The sequence below is a fragment of the Rhineura floridana genome, chromosome 3 (genome assembly GCF_030035675.1).
Source record: "Rhineura floridana isolate rRhiFlo1 chromosome 3, rRhiFlo1.hap2, whole genome shotgun sequence".
Lineage (NCBI taxonomy): Eukaryota > Metazoa > Chordata > Lepidosauria > Squamata > Rhineuridae > Rhineura > Rhineura floridana.
Window position 1 is genome coordinate 63,276,600 of NC_084482.1, and position 19,328 is coordinate 63,295,927.

The window sequence follows — 19,328 nt, forward strand, 5'->3', positions numbered from 1 at the left end:
CTTTGCCCCTATACAATTCGTTAAAAGATAATATAGAGTCATGTTTGCATTTCTATCATGTTATGCAATTTCAGTTCTCCAAATGTGCTTGCAAGTCACAATCCTCTCTTGGTTTAAAGAACCTTTTGCTTGCTCCTGTAGCCTTTGCTTCTGGCATATACTGTTGTATTTTGCAAACATCCAACTCTGCAGATATAGTTTTGGCAAGGCCTCATCCTACCCAAAACAAAACAAAACACAGACCAATTGTGGAACTCAAGTGCATATATAAAAAAATTACAAAAATAATAGTTTCTTGGTTTTGCAGACATTTTTCCATTACTGTTCATCCATATTCACAGACTTCAATGGCCACTTAAGTGATGTGCCTAAGCTCCAATGACAGGAAGGCATTAGTCTCAGTCTTCATTCCAGGTGGAGCAGCTTTTCTAGCAACTTACCTCTAACTCTTGATGCATCAACCAACACAGTAACTTTTCTGTTGTACTAAAAGCACTGAAAAGCACTACACAAAGCCATAGTTTTATTACAACATTTACACTGAGATTCATTTTTAAAAAAATAGATAGTAAAATTTCAAGTAGCCAAACATAAACCCTTTTCTCCTTCTGGCTTGGATAATTTCATGACTGCAAAATAATTATCTGGAGGTGTGGTAGCTTCTGACTGCTAATTCTAATTATCTTACATACATGCACAATATGTTTGTTTTTTTAACTTTTTGTTGAAACCACATATGAAACTTCATACTTCTGCATGTATATCTGACCGCATAGATAGGATCATCCTCAAGCTAACTTCTTGGTCATTATACAATTTACAACATTATCCTGACTTCTCTATACTGAATGATAATTTGTAGGTTTATAACAAAATAGTGATGGAAAAAAGAAAGCCTAAGAAAATAAAGCATATCATTGATTATTATTTTACAAAAAAAGCGCAAGATTGTGACAATTTCTATTAATTATGGAAACAACAGCCATTGTATAAGGCTTTTATTAGGAACAAATAAAAGTCACGAAGTAGAGACCTAACTTTTCAGTTGCACAAACCTCTTCATCAGACAGAATGTTAAACAAAAAAGGGTTGCAGAGAGAAAAAGGGAGAAATAAGTTGCTGGTAAAGGGCATGATAAAAGTCCTATCTGCAGTATGTGATAAGAAAGCCCTTTGCACATTGATTAGGTTTGTTTATGCAGAGGTTGAATGATTTCAGGTTGCACCAAAGAAGCAATGGTAATTACCTCTTTAAGAATACCAAAGCAGTTATTCAGAAGTGAGACAAATCCAAATGAGATAGATCCAAATAACTGCTAGCTTTGCCATTTGCAAAGAGAGAGTAGTCACTGCATCTTTGTCCTATTATGTTTTGGTGCAACTTCAGATCATTTGCATTAGGCATAAACTAATCAGTTGACAAAGATCTTCCTGAATCACCACGTTAAGACCATCACATATTGCAGACGGGGCTTCCAATACGCCCTCGCTAGCAATATCTTCTCTTCTCTCCCTGTCCTCCCTTGTTTCATATTTAGCCAGAGGAAGAATTCTGTGCAACATGAAAGCTACCTCATTACTTTGTGGTCCTATGGCGGTGCTGGTGCTATTTGGATTTTCTCTCATGGAAAAATAGAGCTGCCTGCAATTTTTATTAAGTCTGGATACTGGAGAGGTAAGATGGATTTTCCTTATACTTGCTATTATCAGAAATACAGCTTTTTTGGGGGAAAGCCCTGATATTAAACACATCATGCATAATTCCACGTCTTTATGGTAGCTAAGTGGACAAACTTACATCAAAACTACAACAGTAAGATGGGGGGGATTGGTACAAAAGGCAATAGACTGTTATAAGGCATAATTTCTAGCTGCCACCAAACTAGTGAATGACTGTTGGGAATCATAGCTATTGCTCCAAATGACTCCAGTAGGAAATGCTACTAGTCTGTGGCAGAAACATAGTCCTCAAATGGCTTACTCTGGAACAGGTCATAGCATTCAATGATCATATGGAGTAAAGGATTTGTTGATTGCGTGAGAGAGTGCAATGTAAATCCAATATACACTACATGGGAGCCCTGCTGCTATACCCTTTGCTCATATCCTACACTGAAAAAATATGTTTCTGTATATACATGTCTTTCAGTGTTGGATATCATAAAAGGCTATAGCAGAAGTTCCCATATATACTTTCACATACAATTTGTTAATGTGAAAAAATGTTTCATGTGTTCGTGCTAGAGTTCCTGATCATCACTACTCAAATACCAAGGAATCTATGCCTCTTTGAATAAAGAGTAGCTTACAAACCAAGCAAGAAGCAGATACAGGATCCATTTCACAGGTTCACAACTTTTTTAGTCATAGCATCTTATATCTCTCTAAACGATCAAAATGAACAGTTTCATTAACTATGACAATATACATTTAAAATCTTATTGATGTTAAGATGGACCAGTTTCTTTGATTTGTCATTAGATGGTCGCATTGTTACAGAACTTAGTTATAGGAACACAGTCAGCTTGTGTCATCTGTATGTTTAAAATGCAGTTTAAAGCATCCTCTGAATGAGCAGCCCATCTCCACCTCATTTATCCAAATCTCCCATTTGCAAGACGCAATATGATGGTAAAGCAACAACAAACCCATCCTTCTGACAACTACAAGCACATATTTTTAACATCCCTTTCCCACCTATCCCAAAATCTGATAGAACCTTAAGACCTTCTTCAGGTCTGCTATGAAGATATCAGCTCCTGCATCAGATAGGTCATTAACATCGGGCAAGAACAGGTTTGCTTTATCAGAGGTAATCAAGTTATGTGACAGAAAGTGTACACCAATTTCATTACAATAGTCTACCATTTTCCTGTTAATATGCTCTTGAGTTTTCTGCATCTGTTCAGGATGTTGGTCTTTCTTCCAAACACGTCTTGGCAACAGTGAAGACCAAACTATAGTAGCATTTGGGAATGCTCTTTTAAGAATGGCCAAGTCATTTTTCATGGAGATAATGAGAGAAATGTTATTCTTGGGCATTAAATCATCTTCCCCAAGATGAATTATTATAAGCGATGGAGAAGTTCGGAGATGATAAATTTCATGCAGAAGAGGCATCAGCTGCTCCCACATCATTGCCTGTATTCCATGCCAATACACATGTGCCCTTGAAGTAGAAATGCCGAACTGCAATCCATTGGGCTGGCTTTTTTCGGCTCTCCTCCTTGATGCCAAGATCACAGAATTGCCACATATCCAGATTTCCTTTGGGGCAGGTTGCAGGTTTTCAACACCTAAAAGTAAAATGTCACATTAGTTCAACTGCTTCAGCTTGAACTTTACAAGTTTACTGTTCCTCCATCCCGACTGCTCTAGTACTAAGGGTTAAAAAACTGAAATGTAAAATATATTAAAATGTTAATATGCTAGACAATTTTGGTCAAGATGCTCTCAAGACTAAAACCAAGAAAGTGAGCTGTGCTTTTGAGAAGCCAGAATTGTACTAATATATATCTGAATTAAAAATTAAGAGCATAAGAACATAAGAACATAAGAAGAGCCTGCTGGATCAGGCCAGTGGCCCATCTAGTCCAGCATCCTGTTCTCACAGCGGCCAACCAGGTGCCTGGGGGAAGCCCGCAAGCAGGACCCGAGTGCAAGAACACTCTCCCCTCCTGAGGCTTCCGGCAACTGGTTTTCAGAAGCATGCTGCCTCTGACTAGGGTGGCAGAGCACAGCCATCATGGCTAGTAGCCATTGATAGCCCTGTCCTCCATGAATTTGTCTAATCTTCTTTTAAAGCCATCCAAGCTGGTGGCCATTACTGCATCTTGTGGGAGCAAATTCCATAGTTTAACTATGCGCTGAGTAAAGAAGTACTTCCTTTTGTCTGTCCTGAATCTTCCAACATTCAGCTTCTTTGAATGTCCACGAGTTCTAGTATTATGAGAGAGGGAGAAGAACTTTTCTCTATCCACTTTCTCAATGCCATGCATAATTTTATACACTTCTATCATGTCTCCTCTGACCCGCCTTTTCTCTAAACTAAAAAGCCCCAAATGCTGCAACCTTTCCTCGTAAGGGAGTCGCTCCATCCCCTTGATCATTCTGGTTGCCCTCTTCTGAACCTTTTCCAACTCTAGAATATCCTTTTTGAGATGAGGTGACCAGAACTGTACACAGTATTCCAAATGCGGCCGCACCATAGATTTATACAACGGCATTATGATATCGGCTGTTTTATTTTCAATACCTTTCCTAATTATTGCTAGCATGGAATTTGCCTTTTTCACAGCTGCCGCACACTGGGTCGACATTTTCATCGTGCTGTCCACTACAACCCCGAGGTCTCTCTCCTGGTCGGTCACCGCCAGTTCAGACCCCATGAGCATATATGTGAAATTCAGATTTTTTGCTAGAAACCTGCTAAGACAACAGATTGGAGAAAATCCACTCGGGGATGAAGGTGGGGAAGAATGAATGGTGCAACTGAGCTCAGCACATAAGGAGACAGAAAAGGGATTGCTTTCTTCAAATGTATGCTCTGGCTTCCAGAAGCAGGTGAAATGGCCACCACTGTCACAGGGCAAGGATGGGGTTGGTCTGCAGAACCATGCCTTCATCTAGGAGGATCAGCCTAGATGATAGGCAGGCAAGGAAGACAACAGGAGCAAAGTGATCCTGATATCAACCACCTGTCATCCTGAGACCAGTGTGTACCTAGCTGTAGCAAAGGCAGTTCAGCCTGACTTGTCTTGAAGGTGCAGTAAAGTTTCTTCTCCCACCACGAAAAGCAATCAAGCTGCCTCCACAGTGACTAGTGTCCAGACGCTGGCTCTTTCCAAGAAGAAGGGCCACACTGGAGGCCAGTATTTGATGCAATTTGGCATGCCCATCTTCTTGCCACCCAGAATTTCAGTGTGACCAAAGCATGGTAATCTTAGGCTGCAACCCTAAGCACAAATATTAGGAAGTAAGTCCCATTGGGCATATACTATATATGGAAATCACTTCTGAGTCAGTATGCTTATGTTTGAACTGTTAAACTATATTTTACATATACAGACTGTACAGAAAGGAGAGAGCAAGAGTAGATCTGTATTCTGTTTGCACTTCAGTGAACTTTGTGCAGCTTTCATGATCTTGCTACTGTAGTTTTCACACATATGCCTGTACAAACCAAAATCCAGGCAAGCAAACATAAAAGATGCACCTCTCTAAAATGCAACTCTGCACTCAAACCTGAATATTTCCTCCATTTGCAAAACAAACACTTTTAACAACTGCATGTGATAAATTGCAAAACTTCTGAACACAGACTGACTTATTAGGAAGGGGAAGCAGTAATGATCAGTCTACTTACCTCTGTGATCAGACCAGTCTCATTGAGAATGAGGAAGATATCATGAATCACAGCAGCAAGAGTGGGAAGATAGCAAAGTTCAGTGAGTGGTGGAAACAGCCAGCAGCATGGAGATGGCCACTTGAATGACAGGTGGTTGTAAGAGCCTGACTTGAGTATTTTTATAGTATCAAAACTGCAGTAACGTAATGCAGCTTGATGTCTAGCTTCTTTTTGGCTCTATTAGCTTAAAGATCAGCACACAGAGGAAAATAAGGGGTGCAAGTCACAATCATTAAACTTTGTCATCCATTATAATGTGAATTGTACCCACAACCTATAAACCAGTTTCACAGAAGTCTTAAAGAAAACATCAGAGGGAAAAAAAGAACACTTCCAAAATGAACATTTGACTGTAATTAGCTAGTTTCTCTTTATTAGATGGACTAATAATAAATATAAATATAACAAATAGAGATTTTAAAATCTGCAATACATATGCTGAATCTTAACAAAAGTCGCATGTAACACCAAAAACGAAGGAAGCAAAAATTTATCTGAACATTGTTTTGTGATACAGCACAGAATCATACAGCTCCAAAGAAAGATGAACAAGTGTAATACTGCCACACGCCAGGTCACCCATCCATCAGCTTCCCACAAATTATTAACCATGCAATCCTGACCAGAATGCCCTACCAGCAACTAAGCAGAACCGGGAAATGTGTATGAAGTACAATCCAGGTGATTTAAGGTAAAGACATATTGGTCTTAAATACTGTAAAGAGGATCTGATAACAAAAAGCAGCTGATTCTCTTAAAAATTCATGCACTCTTTGCATTCTGACCTGGGGTATTAATGCAAAGTTACAGCTCATAGCTGAGGCCACGAATGATGTCTGCAATACCCATGTGTGCACACAGAAGACTTCTGGAAGCATATGTCTGTAACTGCAGCAGGGTGCCTAGGGTTTTCTGGGATAAGCTATAAATTTGTTGAATCTATTGGGGGGAGAGCACATATCTATCTTAGCCTAACATTTCCCACATGGATCATGACTCTGAAATTCAAAAATCATAATATATCTATGCCATTTATTTAATTCAAATAAAGATCAAATAAAGGCCTTAGATCAATATTTTAAACTTTAAGTAACATTTAAATTAGTCTAACAACACACAATCAATTAATCAGCTGACTCAAAGTTCTTTTATTGCCACCCTGTGGTGACAAAGTAACACACATGAACCACATTTGGAGTTCCAGGATAAAAAGATATACTTCATACATTTATCCAAGACTTTCTTAAAGCTAGTGAAATTCTTTGGTCTCAGGCAAATTCTGGGCAGTCAATTCCAGACTTTTATGCTTCTACAGTTAAAAAAGCTTCTGATTTCTAGCTAAATTTTTAATGAACAACTAGGGAAGGGGCTGTCTCAAGGTGATAGGTCCCTCTATGCCCAGCACAGCCAGTTTGGCCAGCGGCAAACTGCCTCCACCACATTTGGGACATTCTGGCACCTGATCACACCCTCTCAGGTCACCCTGCAGGCATATATGGTGGCTGTTGCCATCTTAAAGACATGTCCACAATGCCCATTTTTTGCTACCACCAGCCCTCTCACAGCAAGGGTTTACTCAGCAACATTGTGGACATGTCTGCGGGGCGGTCCCTGTCCCAATGACGCCTGGCTCCAGGGTGCATGGACCCGTCTCCTTGCTGCCCATGCTCCCACACAGATATGCTTAGTTGGCATGCCACTAGCTCCACAATTTACCCACTCTCCTTGGCCCAGCAACTTCATAACCACAGCATCTCCCTTTGCTGTCTGCTCACCCTCAGTCCTGGAGAAGTCCCTGGTGATGTGTTCCTGGACTTTTATGCTGTGCAAGTCCTGGCCCTGATGCAGTGCTGGCTCCTCCTCAATGATCGGTGGGAGCTTGGGAGCATCTGGTCCCAGACCTTGCCAATGTTTGGTGTGGGCTGTGTGCAACTTTTTTGGGGGGGGGTATTGAATTGCTATCCCTGGGACCACGTGCGTGTTAATCCATATGTGTCCACAACTGTACTGACCATCCCCGTTTCAATGAATGATGGCTGTGTGGATTCAAACCAGCAACTTCCTGAGCATGTTTGTACATGCCTTGTAGACTGCACCGTATTTTGCATTTTCTAAGGACAGTGTTTCCCCCTCCCAGGCTGGGTATGCATTGGATATAGCACTTTTTTTACTGGTGTAGCAACAGCTTATCTCTGGTCTTGGTGTAAGGTGCAGATAGGATATCTCTATTAATACACTAACTGTTGATCTGCTGTAGACCGAACGACATGATAGACAGAGAGTGGCCAAGAGCACAAGACAATAAAGTTCCTTCTTTGCTACTCACATCTATATTTCACCAAAACAAGGAGGCCCTGAGCCTGCATTGTCTGACTTGCTGTGTGAAATAATGTTTGCTTGTCAGTCACACACAATATGATTTCCACACCAATTCACTACTTACTTTTTCTAAACATCTCATGATTTTATATACCATTGTATTGTACTCAATTTCTTTTTCAACTCTTCATTTCCTGGTTTCTATTAGATGCCAAACCTTCAGGCCCACTTTTCATAAAAGGTATTCCATAACCTTGATCATTCTGCTTGTCCCGGTTTAAGGCAAAGTCACCAAAACTGTGCATTATTAACATATTTAATGATGTGAGTGCACAATCAATTTATATGGGAACACATGTTTTCTGCATTTTCTGCCACCCCACAATTAATTATATTTTTGTTGGCCTTCTCAATGGCCATGGGACACAAAGACCAAGCTTTCACTTTCCTGATAAATAAAGGGAAATCTGCACTTGGCCTCATAGAATCATAGAATCATAAAATTGGAAGGGGCCTTGTAGGCCATCGAGTCCAACCCCCTGCTCACAGCAGGAAATCCACAGATAGAGCATCTCCCGCAGATAGCTGTCCAGCCTCTGCTTGAAGACATCCAGCGAAGGGGATCCCACCACCTCCCTAGGCAGTCGGTTCCATTGCCGAACTACCCTTACTGTCAAGAAGTTCCTTCTAATGTCCAATCTGAATCTACGTTCCTGCAACTTAAAACCATTAGACCTAGTCCTACCCTCTGGGGCAGCAGAGAACAAATCTTTACCCTCCTCTATGTGACCGCCCTTCAGGTACTTAAAGAGTGCAATCATGTCACCCCTCAGCCTTCTCTTCACCAGACTGAACATGCCAAGTTCCTTCAACCTTTCCTCATAAGACTTGTTCTCCATACCGGCTATCATCCTCGTCGCCCTCTTCTGAACCCGCTCCAACTTGTCTATATCTTTCTTAAATTGAGGCGCCCAGAACTGAACGCAGTATTCCAGATGAGGCCTGACTAATGCAGAATATAGTGGGACTATTACTTCCCTCGACCTGGAAACTATAGCTCTGTTTATGCAGCCCCAAACCGTGTTTGCCTTTTTTGCCGCAGCATCACACTGCTGGGTCATGTTCAGTGAATTGTCTCAGTGAATAGCAGTTAAATATATAGCTGGCACAGTTTCCACAATCATGTCACACAAGACAGCTATGGATTGGAAGCTTTTCCATCCCGATGTCATTTTTTTTCCAACAGAGGTGTGAGAAAGATACAATGGCATAGAAAACAAACACAGGAGGCTTCTGCTTGGGAGCACGTGCTTGGGATTGTGACTCCAGCATATTTGAGACTGTCTTGTTTGACTTACCCTCTACCTGTTGTATAACAGTTATCACAGCTTTACGCTTCTCATCGACAGCCTTCTTCTTTTTCTCCACTCCGGCCCAACGAGGAATAGTATTCAGGCCTTCCCGACAAGCCACTCCATTGCTGCTTCCAAGATTCAGTTCTGGAGTGCCCGCTGCAGCTGCCATGGCTGCTGGACCAAGCAAGCCACGTTTACCAGCTATTAAAACTGCCTCCAGGGCTTTCAAAAGGGATGGGTTGGGGGGACCATCCTTCGGATCAGCTCTCATGGAAGACTTGTTTTCTGGGGTCCCACAGATAATGAGGTTGTCACTGGGCATCTTGATGGGCTCCATTGCAGAAAAGGAGGCTGCGGACTATTCAAAATGACCAAGCTTTATCGGAGGTAGGAGGGAAACCCCACTGATGTTAGTGCAACCACCAAAATAATACAAAAAGCGCTGCCTGTCTCTTGGGGCTAGCACTTTGCTGACTTAGGGTCCTCAATGTTCTAGATCTAGCATTGAGGTGTTGGCACCCTGATCTCGGAGCTAAGCCAGCTGCCTCTAATGCAGAGGACGAAATGTAGGATCCTTCGGGGGGGGAGGTGGTGGTGGATTACTCTGCTGCCCCAGAGGAGCTTAGAACAGAAGCAGAGCACTAGTGCCCTTCTCTATTCCACCCCTACCCCTACAACATGGACACTTACGGCAGCCTCAGCTCAAAGGCCCATCCTGAGAGAGATGCAGCAGCATCTGTTACCGAGGAGGCGGAGGAAGCGGGTGGCGCTACTAGCGTGCCCTTATTGAGGGCTGTGTCTTAAGAACAGTTTGTTTATCGTTCGGGACTCTTAACGCGTCCCTCCCACCAGCGATTGCCAACTCGGCACCGGCAGCTCTTCCCTCCAAGTCACTTCGCGATGGAGAAGCGAAGTAGCAACCGGCCGTCGCCCTGGAAACCTACCTCCCAGCGCGGCACTCAGATCTAACCGCGAGCGCGATTCAATCGAGAGCAACGGCGCAAGTAAAATGAGCACAGCCGGCCGAATAACTAAGCGGGGAATGAATCCAAGCAGCCGCCGTAGCAAAGGAATAGTCATCTGGGCCGAGTACGAAACACGCGTGCGCATCACGCGTGGCTTCGTTTCCATAGACTTGTAAAGTTTAGACTCGCTCGGAGGGCTCACTTCTTAGTTTCTTTAGACTCAATTTCCTCCCCTTTCTGTCTGCCCGGTAGAAAGGAGAGTGTAGGGTGGCCAATTACTCATCGCCAAAGCAAGAGGACAAAAGATGGCACAGATGTGAATAAAATTTGCACATGCTAATTTATATTCATAGATGCAAATTCAGAAATAATTACTGTACTATATAAACAAAATGGGATATATCTAGCGAAGTCGTTTCGTTAGCTCAAGGGCTTCTACCTGTCCAACAGGACTTCCTCTCGTCTCTTCTCCCTGTACCTCCTTTCTGTTCTGTGGAGCAGTGCAATCAACTTAAAGTACTGTACTGGTTTTGACCTTTATATAAAGCCTTATGCGACTCAGGACCTCAAACTCTCAAGGACCACTTCTCCCCGCATGAACCGATCTACACCCTGCGTTAAGAACATAAGAACATAAGAAGAGCCTGCTGGATCAGGCCAGTGGCCCATCTAGTCCAGCATCCTGTTCTCACAGTGGCCAACCAGGTGCCTGGGGGAAGCCCGCAAGCAGGACCCGATTGCAAGAACACTCTCCCCTCCTGAGGCTTCCGGCAACTGGTTTTCAGAAGCATGCTGCCTCTGACTAGGGTGGCAGAGCACAGCCATCATGGCTAGTAGCCATTGATAGCCCTGTCCTCCATGAATTTGTCTAATCTTCTTTTAAAGCCGTCCAAGCTGGTGGCCATTACTGCATCTTGTGGGAGCAAATTCCATAGTTTAACTATGCGCTGAGTAAAGCAGTACTTCCTTTTGTCTGCCCTGAATCTTCCAACATTCAGCTTCTTTGAATGTCCACGAGTTCTAGTATTATGAGAGAGGGAGAAGAACTTTTCTCTATCCACTTTCTCAATGCCATGCATAATTTTATACACTTCTATCATGTCTCCTCTGACCCGCCTTTTCTCTAAACTAAAAAGCCCCAAATGCTGCAACCTTTCCTCGTAAGGGAGTCGCTCCATCCCCTTGATCATTCTGGTTGCCCTCTTCTGAACCTTTTCCAACTCTAGAATATCCTTTTTGAGATGAGGCGACCAGAACTGTACACAGTATTCCAAAAGCGGCCGCACCATAGATTTATACAACGGCATTATGATATCGGCTGTTTTATTTTCAATACCTTTCCTAATTATTGCTAGCATGGAATTTGCCTTTTTCACAGCTGCGGCACACTGGGTCGACATTTTCATCGTGCTGTCCACTACAACCCCGAGGTCTCTCTCCTGGTCGGTCACCGCCAGTTCAGACCCTATGAGCGTATATGTGAAATTAAGATTTTTTGCTCCAATATGCATAATTTTACACTTGTTTATATTGAATTGCATTTGCCATTTTTCCGCCCATTCACTCAGTTTGGAGAGGTCTTTTTGGAGCTCTTCGCAATCCCTTTTTGTTTTAACAACCCTGAACAATTTAGTGTCATCAGCAAACTTGGCCACTTCACTGCTCACTCCTAATTCTAGGTCATCTGATGCCCTACTTCGTGTGCTTCCTCCAAGGAAGGCTTGTAGGATGGCAACACGAGAATGGGCGCTGCCCCAGCTGTGGAATGCTCTCCCCCAGGGAGGCACACCTGGCACCTTCTCTATCCATCTTTAAGCACCAGGGAAAGACCTTCCTTTTTACTCAGGCCTTTGGGATGCTTACTTAGTCCTTTTTGCTTGGGTTTTAAATTTGGTATGTTGTGTTTTAAATTCGTTTTATTTTTTATATTTTTAAAATGTGTTGTAAATTACCTAGAGACCATTGGTATGAGGTGACTAAATAAATAAATAACCCTCTGGAGCAGATGGGGGGGGGTCCCATTGCCCAGGCTGAAGTCCTTGAGCTAATGGGAGGATTATGGTAGCTACAGCCTATTATCTTGAGGTGGTTCATGACAGATGCTCTTGGAGGTCATCGATTCATAGGGTCACCGTAAGTCGTAATTGACTTGAAGGCACATAACAACAACAAACAACATAGTTGAGAAGATTGTGACCAGGTGACCTGTGTGTCTCTGCTCTCCCTAGTTAGGGACCATGATCTTGATCTTTAAACCGAATTTGGAACAGACCGCCATCAAAAGAGTATACCTTCACACATCATCATTATTACTACTACTACTGTTATTTACTTTATTATCACACACCAAGCCCCTTGTTGGTGCTATTTGCATTTTTTAAAAACAAAACCCCCTGCATGTTAAATGCTGAAATGCATTTAATATCACATCTCGTTGACCTTCAAGAGATGGGCCCTAGTTTTAAAGTCCCTCCCTGTTACACCCTTACAGTACAATTCTAAGCAAGTTTATTTAGAAGTAAGTCTCACTCAGCTCAATGGGACTTTCTAGCAGGTGTGCTTTATGGCAAAGTCACCTGCCTCCTTATTATGTCTAGAGAATAATACACAAAGTTCAAAGCCGAGGTAGCCACTTTTCGATCCCCAAAAGGTGTGAGTCCCTCTACCAGACAAACATGACCTAGCTTATGATTGGCAGGAAGCAGCCAACAATCAGTCTTGAACCCCCAACCTGCAACTGATGCCTGAAGCTGCCAGCTTTGAGCATGGAGAGTAAATTCTGCACTGTTAGTTCGGATTAAGTGTAAGGATTAGTTACACCAATATCCTGATACAGTGTTTTATTACAGTTTTGAGCTGCATACTTGCTGTTTGTCCCGTCTCCCTTTTTACCTATACCCCTTTTGAAGAAACTGCTTAATTAGTTTTCTGAGTTGTATTGGTTCCTGAACACACTCAGGGGATGGTTAACCTCCCATATGGCTCAGGTTGCTTGGGCTAGCCGCTAGGCTATGGGTTGTTAAAGTGCCTGGGAAAGCAGAGGGGAGAGGGCCGAAGCTGCCACACAGGAGATTTGGAGTTCAGCTGATTGTTTCCCCGCTCTCAAGCAGACCACCATAAGGCAGTGGGAATCCCACACCTTCTCTCTAGATGACCCCTAAGTGGGTGGTGGCTAGGGTTGCCAGGTTCAGGGCCTGAGACTGATCCTGTATCTTTAGGCCTGGCAACCAAGAGGTCTTCTGTATCTTTAAAAGTTGTGCAGGGGGAAGGGAGAATTCCACCTTGTGGTTTTTCCCATTACAGAGTTGCAAGAACACCTGCACTTGGCTGACTGTCTCTTCTCCTAAAGATACAGGATCAGTCTCAGGCCAAGAACCTGGCAACCCTAGTGGTGGCTTTTTGGGGGGGGGGGCTGCTGCAGGGGACCACCCTACTGTTACATGCTTAACTCTAACCTCACTTACCTGGGAGAAAGTCCCATTTAATTCAGTAGGACTTACATCTGAGTGGACATGATTAGGATTGTGCTGTTAGTCTTCTTAAGGGTGTAATTCAATTAATTCATTTATTTCTTGGACCTTGTGGATGTAGCACCTTTCTGATTTGCTTTAGGAGATGACCGGAGGTTGACAAATTATAACTAAATGTGGTTTTGTCCTAGGCTGGGAGCCGGAACTGCCACCACAGAGCAAACCTACCAAATGGTGCAAATAACCACCACTTAAACACCTTCACAAGGAATTTCTTCTCTATTGGTGAAAGTGAGTTAGAAAGTAATGGTATAGAAAACTGGGGGAAAACATTTTGCCTATCTTCTTCACTAAACTAACAGTGACAATTTTATGCTCACTTAGCAGGCAGTCTCGTGAAATGAATGAGGCTTTCAGTAAGTAAACCTGGATAGATCAGGCTGTTATAATACATGAAATGATTCATTATTTAAATAGGTATCCATTCTCAATATGTGTTCTTACTTCCATAAAACCCTTTAGACACAAGTCACAGTTCCCTCCCACCAGTTTATAAGGCATGGCTTCATTTCACCATTCATGAAAATGTTATGTCTTAATTTTAAGAACATAAGAAGAGCCTGCTGGATCAGGCCAGTGTCCCATCTAGTCCAGCATCCTGTTCTCACAGTGGCCAACCAGGTGCCTGGGGGAAGCCCGCAAGCAGGACCCGAGTGCAAGAACACTCTCCCCTCCTGAGGCTTCCGGCAACTGGTTTTCAGAAGCATGCTGCCTCTGACTAGGGTGGCAGAGCACAGCCATCACAGCTAGTAGCCATTGATAGCCCTGTCCTCCATGAATTTGTCTAATCTTCTTTTAAAGCCATCCAAGCTGGTGGCCATTACTGCATCTTGTGGGAGCAAATTCCATAGTTTAACTATGCGCAGAGTGAAGAAGTACTTCCTTTTGTCTGTCCTGAATCTTCCAACATTCAGCTTCTTTGAATGTCCACGAATTCTAGTATTATGAGAGAGGGAGAAGAACTTTTCTCTATCCACTTTCTCAATGCCATGCATAATTTTATACACTTCTATCATGTCTCCTCTGACCCGCCTTTTCTCTAAACTATTATCTCTAAATTTTATCTCTACTTGTTTCTCATCATCTAAGCCTTAAATTCTAAGGGGCTGTTATTACTCAGCTCATGATGTAGGGGCCCAGAAAAACATTTTGATTAATGTTTGGATTTGATGAATTTGTTGTTAGTCACTTTAAGGGCCTTTTAAAAAGTAGAAAGATGGGATATATGTTATGCTATGCTGCCATCTTTCACTGTTAAAAACCCTCCCAAAGCTGCTTAGAAAAGTTAGGAAACAATAAAATATACCATTTTAAATTACTGTTAAAACCAATCAAGACAAAAAAAACCCCACCCAAAACAACTGCAGGCTAGCTCACAAAGAAAGACAATAAAATGCTGAGTGAAACAAAAGTTTTGAAGAGCCGCTTCAAGGTAACTACTGAAGAGGCCATACATACTTCTCTGGAGAAACCCCCATTTGCGGACCTTGAGGTCATCCCAAGTTAAAGTAGATGATATCCCAGTGGAGAGAGAAAGAAATAACATAATAAAAGTCTGAAGCAAATTCCAGACCATACTGAAACTGTCATATAGCAGTCTTCAGATTCAGAAGGTGATGGTGGGAGATTTCTGTTCTGTTCCATAGGAATGATCCTGTAGAATAGAGGCCACTGGGTTCCATTCTGACCCTTGTGATGTTCAGTATCTACATGAAATCAGTGAAAGAGGTCATGAGAGGGTCTGCAGAACAGTCTCGTCAATATGTTCCTCAAATGAAACATATGAAGTAGTAAAATTCCTGAATTGTTTCCTGTGGATACTGAAGCAGTAGCCTCCTGGACAGGCTCTGAGACTGCTCCATACTGGCTTGGTGTGGATTGCAATTTAGACTTTTTAAATAATAAATAAAATTACTAGCTCACCAGAGAATAAAATGCCAGTACATGACTATATTCTGAGTGTTCTTAGATATATTTAATCCAGGGGCTGTATGGCTTCTTTCTACCAGGCGAAAGTAAGCAAAATCTGAATGGAAAACTGGACCAGAATGATATTTTTCTCCTAGTAAGATGTCTTAGGGCAATCTTCTCCTACTCACCCGCTTCCATTCTGCCAGCTTCACGGCAAATAGCACAAGAACAAATATAAGGCCCTCAGGCAGCTGTTCTCACCAACAGGACACACACACTCAGTGTGGCTTGCCACCACCACCTTTATGTATGTTATACAAGAATACGTTTATTCAAGAAAACAAGAATATATTTATTTGAGAAAACATAACATGAAAATAAACTTTTCAAAATTTATTTCATAAAATTTCCTGATACACCTTTAGCACTATGACCATTTATCCCAGATAGTATGACCCAGCACGAATCTTTATTTCTTTAGCGTTAACATTTATCATCCTTTTTTTTAAAAGTAGGTTTCTCCTTCCATAGCATCCATCAGAATATTTCTTCAACAAGTGTGGATTCTGAGTCCTATTTTTATCTGTGGTAAATAGGGTTACCAGGTTCAATCCCTGAGACTGATCCTGTATCTTTAGGAGAAAAGAAAGTCAGCCAAGTGCAGGTGTTCTTGCAACAGTGTAATGGGAAAAACCACAAGGTGGAATTCCCCCTTCCCCCTGCACAACTTGTAAAGATACTGAAGACATCTTGGTTGTCAGGCCCAGCCTCCAAGAGGTCTTTTGTATCTTTAAAAGTTGTGCAGGGGTGGAGGGAGAACCTTGTGGCTTTTCTCATTACAGTGCTGCAAGAACACCTGCACTTGGCTGACTTTCTCTTCTCCTAAAGATACAGGATCAGTCTCAGGGATTGAACCTGGCAACCCTAGTGGTAAATGTTCTTATATGCCATACTAAAACGTAAGAATATAATAAGAGTTTATAACATACCAACCAACATTTATCAAACTACCCAATTGGTTGCACTCGCTACAGAACTTTCAAAAAATTGCTTCAGCTTAGTTCAGATGTGGCTGTATACTATAGCCAGCATGGATTTTTCACATTCTGCAGTGTTATCTTGAAAATATCCCCCATGCCATTCTGTTGCTTCCCATAAGCTCATTGCAAAACAAAACCTTACAAAACTTAATAGTTCTGCACTCAAAAATGCTTGCTTAACAACCCTCTAAGTTTTCATGGTGATACACAAAACACTCAGAGAGAATTGAGTGTTCAAAGTGTAAAAGAAGAGAAAAAAATTCAGACCCCTGTTGAACTTTTTTCTGTCAGTGTTCTCATAATTTGCCAAAATTAAATAAAAACCAGCCATATTCACAGAGTACCTGTAATTCTATTACTGACTTTGCCCCATACTCTGACCTTCATCTTCTGCAGTTTAAAAGTTTTAAAAAATGCATGATTGGTTTTTAATTAATTTAAGAAATTTAACACTGAAGTCTATTATAGTGTCGGGCACGCTCAGTAAGAACCAACAGTACTTGAAAAGCCAGACTCACAGCTGTTTGGCTTGACTAATCAGGGGGCCACACCCATGCTAGAACTTTATTCCATTTGAAACAGTCATGGCTTCCCCCAAAGAATCCTGGGAAGTGTAGTTTGTGAAGGGTGCTGAGAGTTGTTAGGAGACTCCTGTTCCTCTGACAGAGCTCCAGTGGCCAGAGTGGTTTAACAGTCAGCTCCTGTTCTGAGGATTGTAGCTCTGTGAGGGGGAATAAGGACTCCTCTAGCAACTCTCAGCACTCTTCAAACTACACTTCCCAGGCACATGTTACAAAATTCTTCCAAGCTACACAGGAAGTGGGTTGGATTGTGAAAGACCAATTCAAATTGTGTTTGTATTTTTACAAATTTGTAGGGCAGTACAATATCTCAGAGAGGAGGTCAGATCTCCTGCTCCCCTGGTGCATTCACTATAGCTGCCTAATTTCCCTGCTTTTTAAAGTTTGATAGAAATATCTGTTGGCTATAGGTACATTCTTAAATCGCAAGGTTTTTTGCCTATTATTGAATCTACAATAAGGGTGATGTTAAGGAGAGGGTGGTCTGTCTGGCTTTATGTTTGTGTATGCTTATGTTGAGGGTTAGGGAGTGCATGCTATTAGTGAATATCTTCATAAAGCACTAAGGTTATCTCCCTTCAGTACCAGTGTAATATCATTGTATGGAACTTTGATTGGGACAACAATTGCTCCAACCAACCAACCAACCAACCAACCAACCAACCAACCAACCAACCAACCAACCAACCAACCAACCAACCAACCAACCAACCAACCAACCAACCAACCAACCAACCAACCAACCAACCAACCAACCAACCAACCAACCAAACGGATTTTTCTCTCTCAGGGCAAATCAGTTCCAAAAGTAAGAGAAACGCTAGTCTTGAATATTTTAATAGGCCAAAAGTCAAACATCTTGGGTGTATTTATGCTGAAAGTTATAGTCCTGCTGCCTCCAATGCACTAAAGGAGTTTAAAAAAAATAGTGGTGGACGTTTGATGACTTACAGTCTACATGTCATAAAGCTTAAGCTGTTCTTTGATGTCAGTTTCAGACATCTCCCCAAATGTATCTGATTTTTCCTTTATGAGGGTGAAGATGGCAGCCAGTTGTTCTCTTTGAATCCTGCCAAGAAGAGAAGAACAATAACAAAAAGGGAAAGTGGAAATACAATTTCTTCATAAACTAAGAATCCACCGGAGCAGGATTAATGCTGTTCATCAGTGCTGTTGTCTTTGTCTCTGTCTTATGAGTGCATTATGATCTCATGGGATATCCTCTATCCAGAATCGAAAGCAGGGATGGAGAACCTATGACCCTCCAGTTGTTGTTGGTTTCAAACTCTCATCAGCCCCAGTCAGCATGACCAATGTCAGGGATGATAAGAGTTATAGTCTGACACCATCTGGAGAGCAATGCATTTCCTGTCTCTGATCTAAAGGTTGCATTGTGGTAAGACATATGAATGAAACCCTTTCCTAACGTTTACAATCGAAGATATCAGGCACCTCTGACCTGAGATGCTGGGAGTCTTGGTTGCTAATCTTTGAAGATTTCTAATCTCCAAAATGAGTGCGCTATTATAACAGAAGATGGCATCCAGCAAACTACTTAGCTTACATGGTAAGGAGTTCACGTAAACTGATCGCTTCTACAAGTAGAAAAACGGGCCCAACATAGCAGGTGTTTAGAGCAGAACTTCATTTGCAAGGACAAGTGCGATTTAGAGGGAAGCATAGGAGGAATATCTAAAAATAATCTTTGCCTTTAGGTTATTTCTTCCATCCCTTAGAACTTAGATGGTGGCCATGCACTGTGACTTGTGATATTTTTACATGTTGAACCTGAACTTTCCTTTTGTAGAAATGAGCATCTCTGAAGTGCATTACTAATAGTTATGGTACTTAAATGTACTTTTCTTGGTGTCTCATCCCCTCTGATACCCTTGAGAACAGGTCTGCCACTTGATCTTAGTTGAAATGTAGACACTATTGCTTAGGAACAACAGAGGATTAATCCTTAGCTATGCTAGAGTCAATGAACTTGGCCAAACAGGGGTCCCAATGGCATATGTGTTATTCAGAAGCAAACACAGTGTAAATGAGCCATCAGTGGTAAGAGGACATCAGGCATGCACAAATTAATACCAAGTGCTGATTGGTACATTTTATTTCAGAAATTTCTAATATCAGGGAAGAGATCTTTAATGTGGAATCTCATTATAAACATATTTTATTGAGGTAGGGGGAATGTTCACAATAAGTCTTGCCCATTAGT

General features: G+C 42.0%; 2 protein-coding genes across 4 annotated transcripts in view; both read right to left on the bottom strand.

The window, feature by feature from the left end:
- Positions 1-506: 506 nt before the first annotated feature.
- Positions 507-10,216, bottom strand: LOC133379987 (uncharacterized). Of its 3 annotated transcripts, none has more exons than XM_061616328.1 (3): positions 9,771-10,216; positions 9,084-9,438; positions 507-3,295 (listed from the first exon to the last, which is right to left on the bottom strand). In XM_061616328.1, the coding sequence occupies exons 2-3, from the start codon at positions 9,415-9,417 to the stop codon at positions 2,697-2,699; spliced, it is 933 nt and encodes a 310-aa protein (XP_061472312.1). In that variant the 5' UTR covers positions 9,418-9,438; positions 9,771-10,216; the 3' UTR covers positions 507-2,696. The 3 variants fall into 3 exon arrangements, with proteins under 3 accessions (XP_061472312.1, XP_061472309.1, XP_061472310.1); XM_061616325.1 differs by having other exon boundaries at positions 10,025-10,215; XM_061616326.1 differs by lacking the exon at positions 9,771-10,216 and having other exon boundaries at positions 9,084-9,763.
- Positions 10,217-17,913: 7,697 nt separating this feature from the next.
- MXRA7 (matrix remodeling associated 7) overlaps positions 17,914-19,328 on the bottom strand; it is a 91,341-nt gene continuing 89,926 nt past the window's right edge. The window contains exon 4 of the mRNA XM_061616332.1: positions 17,914-18,176. Within this exon, the coding sequence (XP_061472316.1) occupies positions 18,062-18,176 (115 nt within the window). The 3' untranslated portion in view covers positions 17,914-18,061. The remainder of the gene's footprint in view (positions 18,177-19,328) is intronic.